Source organism: Papaver somniferum, chromosome 4, assembly GCF_003573695.1.
Source record: "Papaver somniferum cultivar HN1 chromosome 4, ASM357369v1, whole genome shotgun sequence".
Lineage (NCBI taxonomy): Eukaryota > Viridiplantae > Streptophyta > Magnoliopsida > Ranunculales > Papaveraceae > Papaver > Papaver somniferum.
This window is the reverse complement of record NC_039361.1, coordinates 71,289,954-71,295,295: the sequence shown is the minus strand read 5'-3', so window position 1 is coordinate 71,295,295 and position 5,342 is coordinate 71,289,954. Positions and strand designations below refer to the sequence as shown.

Here is a 5,342-nt window from a genome sequence, read left to right as displayed (position 1 = left end):
TAATCAAGCCCCTTTTATCAGTCATCTGCTATTTGCGAATGACTGTCTTATGTTCTGTAAAGCCTCTCCTGAAGCTAGTACTAACCTGTTAAAAATCCTCCATGACTTTGGAGAAACATCTGGCCAACTTATTAATCTAACTAAATCTGGAGTTTTCTATAGTCCAAGACTTGATCCAAACACAAAAAACCAAATACAAAATATCCTTAATGTCCAACCAATCCCCCTAGAAGATAAATACTTAGGATCCCCTCTTTTTACCAACAGATCCAAAATAAAATGTTTTGAACCACTTGTAAAAAAATGAAAAACAGAATAATTGGTTGGAGGAAAGAAAATCTTACTACTTCAGGGAAAACTATTCTCATAAAACATGTCACATCCACGATGAGCATATTCCAAATGAACTGTTTTCGCATTCCAAAACAAACTTGTAAAGACCTAAATAAAATCCAAAGAGACTTTTGGTGAGTAAAATATATTGAAACACCAAAAGGGGTATACCTTAAAGCCTGGGATAGTTTTGGCAAATCTAAAGAAGATGGAGGTCTAGGAATTCAGAATATCCAACATTTTAACTCGGCTATGATAGCTAAAATGGGTTGGAGACTTAAAGAAAACACAGATTCTCTCTGGGTGTGGAAAGGAATAAAAAGTGGCATAGAACAAATCCAAAAGAACTGTTTTTGGAATCTAGGAAAAGGAGACAAAATCAGCATATGGTCCGACTATTGGATTCCAGGGGTAAAGCCACCAATCCCAGATCCTAACAATAACACTGAGAACATAAATTACGTAAAAGATCTCATCAACTCAAACAAAACATGGGATAATAATATACTTAGAAGATGTTTCAATGCTGATACAATCATAAAAATCCAACAAATTCCAATACCAGTTGATAACAGGGATGACAAATTTGTCTGGAACTTAACAAGTAATGGCAAATTCACGGTTAAATCTCTCTATAACAACCTAAATTCTTACGAAACAGATGGCAGAGACTGGAATAAAATCTGGAACTTGCAAGTTTCACCTTCAATTAAGATGTTTGTATGGAAACTAGCTAACTCCATACTTCCCAACAGTATGCAGGTTGCTGCTATCCTACCTAACATAAATAAAACTTGTCAATTGTGTAATGAACACAATGAAACGATGACACATATGTTCCTTGAATGTAAGTTTGTCACTCAAGTGTGGAACCACTTAAACTTTAGTATTTCATATGTTAGAGGGAATGTCATTGACTGTCATGAATGGATGAATAATTGGTTTATCAATACTGAAAAAGATGGCACGGCTATGAGCTGGGAAGATCTTTGTAGCACAATATCATGGCACATTTGGAAGGCCCGATGTAACAAACTCCTAAGCAAGAAAGACCAAAATAGTTGGAAGACTGCCAAAACTATTGTGAAGTATATAAATTCATATTTATCGATAAACAGCAGGGATTACGATATCATTCAAAGCATGTACTATGATCCACTTATAGACCAGAATCTTCATATAACCAAATTGACAACTTGGCACTATCCTTGCTTCATGAGATATAGAATAAACATAGCTTTATCAATGATAACTGATGTCTGTGACTCCGCAATAGCTCTAACTCTAGTGGACGATACAGGCACTTTCAAGGAAGCCAGAGGAGAATCATCGGGATGGAACTCCAAGGAACTTCTTGAACTAAATGGAGCAGAATCAGCCTTCCAGTGGGAAACAGAACTAAATGGCTACAATATTGAATTTCAATGCGACTCGGAACCAACTTTAATGTTGCTGATTGGAATGTACGCTAAATCCAGAGCAAACAGATTCAAAGACAGTTCTTTTTTCGGAAGCCAGTACAACAAACCCCTAAATTTTAAAGCTACTTCTTTTATTTTAATTAACAGACAAAACAATGCACTGACTGCAAATCTAGCTATTTATTTTAACAAATCTATCACTTTAGATAGATGAAAAAATGATGAACTTAGACAACTGATGAACCAACTCAATATCATAGAGGATTCAGTCAGAGCGGGCTATTTACAACGAGTCAATGACCGCGCCTTTACTCCGCGTCACCCGATTTATTATCCACGTGTTAGACCCAACGAGGCTACACGTGAGGGGGCGTGTTGAGATTATTAGTCCCACATTGTTGGGTTATCTAAGATCCTGCAGTTTATAATCTCTTAGGGCCTCTCCACTCATTTCCAATTGGTTTTGAGTTGGATGCACGTATTCTAAACCGCAGGATCTTAAATAGTTGGCCTCTCCACTCATCCAACTCAAAACCAATTGGCGATGAGTGGAGAGACCCTATGGATTATAAACGACATGATCTTAAATTTCCCAGACAATGTGGGACTTATAATCTCAACAGTCAGCAAACCAAGTAGTTAAACAATGACAGTAAATAGAAACAAAACAAATACAAAAAACGCGTCACGTTTTCTGCAATTAGAGATTTTAAAGCCCAACTTGCGCTTAAGTCATGTGTACACGGTTAGTCTAACTTAGGGAACTTCCGAACAAATTTCCACTAACTATTTTATGAAACCAATTTCTTAAGCCAAAGATTTTTAGGTTTTAATCTTGTTGTAATACTACCTTTGTCCCATAAAAAGTAGATCTTCCACGGTTATACCAGCTTTGTTTTTCTAGTATCGAGTCATTCGAACATTTTTGATCTACAACATTACAAACTAATTTTTAAATCTGAGCCACATTTTAATCAATCTATTTAACTTGAGCAAGCATTATATGTATTACCATAACATTAAATATGTCGTTGGATTAAATTCTTTTCCTGATAGTGTTGGATCATATTTAAATATGTTAAATATGTTGCCTCTGTACAGGTTGTTTCTAGGTAGACAAGTCGGCGTGAAAAAAGTTCTGCTACAATTTTATGATATAATTTTTTTGTTTTTTTTATACGAAAAATAGGAAAACAGCCTAGACAAAAGACTCATGTTAGAATACGGGCATCCAACTCAAAACCAATTGGCAATGAGTGGAGAGGCCCTAAAAATTATAAATCGCAGGATCTTAGGTTGCCCAGACAATGTGGGACTAATAATCTCAACACTGACTATAAAAGGAGGAAAAGGACGAGCAAAATGACGCACTCAACGACTTAGAAGTATAGCCATACATTCGTTCTGTTCACTTAGCAATGGCATGGAGATGCATTTGTGGGTGTAGTATTTGCAATTATGGATCAATAAGCCTCTAAACGATCTTTTAAATGATGCTCATAAACCTCGTTTAATTGGGAGCCCCAAAAAATAATCAGGGGCCCTGATCAATTTATACCCACACCATAAATCATAGGGGGTTTCCAAAATTCAGTGAAAGGTCTATTTTGCCCTTTCCTAATAATAAAAGAAAAAAACTATTAATCGTTAACTCTAAGCCCTAATTCATTTTCATTTCTAAACAAAAAAAAAATCAGTTATATCTTCTTTCTCGCCTCTCCATCACGACTCCATTAATGACTCCAAGATTTTTTTTTCTTCACCCGATTAGATTTTTTTTTCACCCAATTATAAAGTAAGTGAACTAAAACTTACTAATCTACTTCCTATTTGCGTTTAATATGAAGTTTTTTGTTTGTAAAATTCAATTTCTAACTGAAAAATAACAGTTACAGAATAAGGGTCGCCAACCTCGATAGTTATATACCCTAACGACCCTTTTTCTGGGTTTTAAGGTATGAAAAATCGTTGATGTCTAAGGTGTAGGAGATAACGATCTTTTTCTGAGTTTTAAAGTTTTTTTTTTCCTAGAATAGAGTCGTAAATGTATTATAGAACCAATTGACGATCCTACTCTGATGACCCTTTTTTATACACTAACGACTCTATATGACCAAAAACTACCTTTCTGTCTAAAAAAATGGAAGGATCGTTATCTTAATTTAGTAGAATCGTCATTGTGTATTTAAGAATCATCATTTCATGTGACTACATATATGACGACCCTAAATGTTATATTTTACAGAGAGTTTTAGTTTTAGAGTCGTTCTTGTGTAAACAAAACAACATAACGACTCTAAGTGACCTAGCTAAAAAGGGTCGTTAATGTTTATCATGCTACCTAACGATTTTTCATAACCTCGAAAAGTTGCAGGTTTGAGTCGTCATTGGTAGTGTCGATAAAATGACGACATTAGAGATTTGTTTGGGTATACACCCCCGACTATGACAACCCTTACACTGAGTTGTTCCATAGTGTGGATGATTCGACCACTTGGAGCAACAAACAGATAAATCGAAGGGTATAAGATGTTTACCTGATTGTTTTGAGATTCGGGTTCCTCATTTTGAGGGTTGGTTCCTTCATTTTGAGCAATTGGATCTTTATTTGCACCAATATTCATGGCTTCCTCTATTAACATCTCTTCATCAAACATCCAATCCATAGGATTAGTTGAGACAATCTCACCATCAACACAATCATGTTTGTTATTTGAAGCTTCACCAACATCATTTCCTCCACTAGAATCACTCATTTCAAATAACCCTAACTTTTCCCCAAAAACTCAACTTCTCCTTCCCTACAACATAAAAACACAATTTTTCTTTTATCATAAAATTTATCCAAAATCTGATTTTAATTTAACTAAACTAATTAACTTAATTAACACTAATAATTTAGGGGTAGTTTAGCCATTTCAAAAAAAATTGGGATAAGGGATAACCCATAATTTCTATTTCATGTCCCTTTTTGTCCTGTAGTGCAGGGCCCCTAATTCTTTTCAGGGCCCCCAGTTAAACAGGCTCATAAAGTAGCATTATTCTGGTTAAAAGTCCTAAATTTTACGTGTGCCCTCATGTTCCTCAAATTATGTGCCAACATGTGGCATCAATTTTCTTTCCTTACATTTACCATCCGATAACCAATAATATTACAAATTCTTCTATAAAAATAATTCTAGTGAAATTGTCAGGATCCGGAGCTTCATCAGCATTTAATCCAAAAACAACATTCTTGATTTCAATTCCATCAGGCACTTCCGTCATCATGACATTCTCATCTTCAGTGACTATATCAGGAATAACAGGCATCATTAACATTTTGAAACTTAAACTTACTACTAAAATGTTCGGCAAGCAAGTTAACAATCTCATTTTGATTAGTGATTATAAAACCATCTTCTTTTCCAAGTTCACCAATGGTATTTTGAGCTCTTCTAATTTTTAAATTTGCATGGTAGAAACCGGTATTTGCCGAGCCTTCTTTAATCCAATGAATTCTAAATTTTTGGATAAGAAGATTAACATAATTTTTGCATGTCAATTGTGAATTATGAATTCTTACCGAGCCTTATCAATTGTGATAGA

At 34.9% G+C, this 5,342-nt stretch overlaps 1 protein-coding gene across 1 annotated transcript; it reads left to right on the top strand.

Moving 5' to 3' along the window:
* Nucleotides 1–597: 597 nt before the first annotated feature.
* Nucleotides 598–1,968, top strand: LOC113272675. Its single transcript, XM_026522481.1, has one exon. It carries the CDS (start codon nt 598–600, stop codon nt 1,966–1,968), a length of 1,371 nt encoding a protein of 456 aa, XP_026378266.1.
* Nucleotides 1,969–5,342: the final 3,374 nt, after the last annotated feature.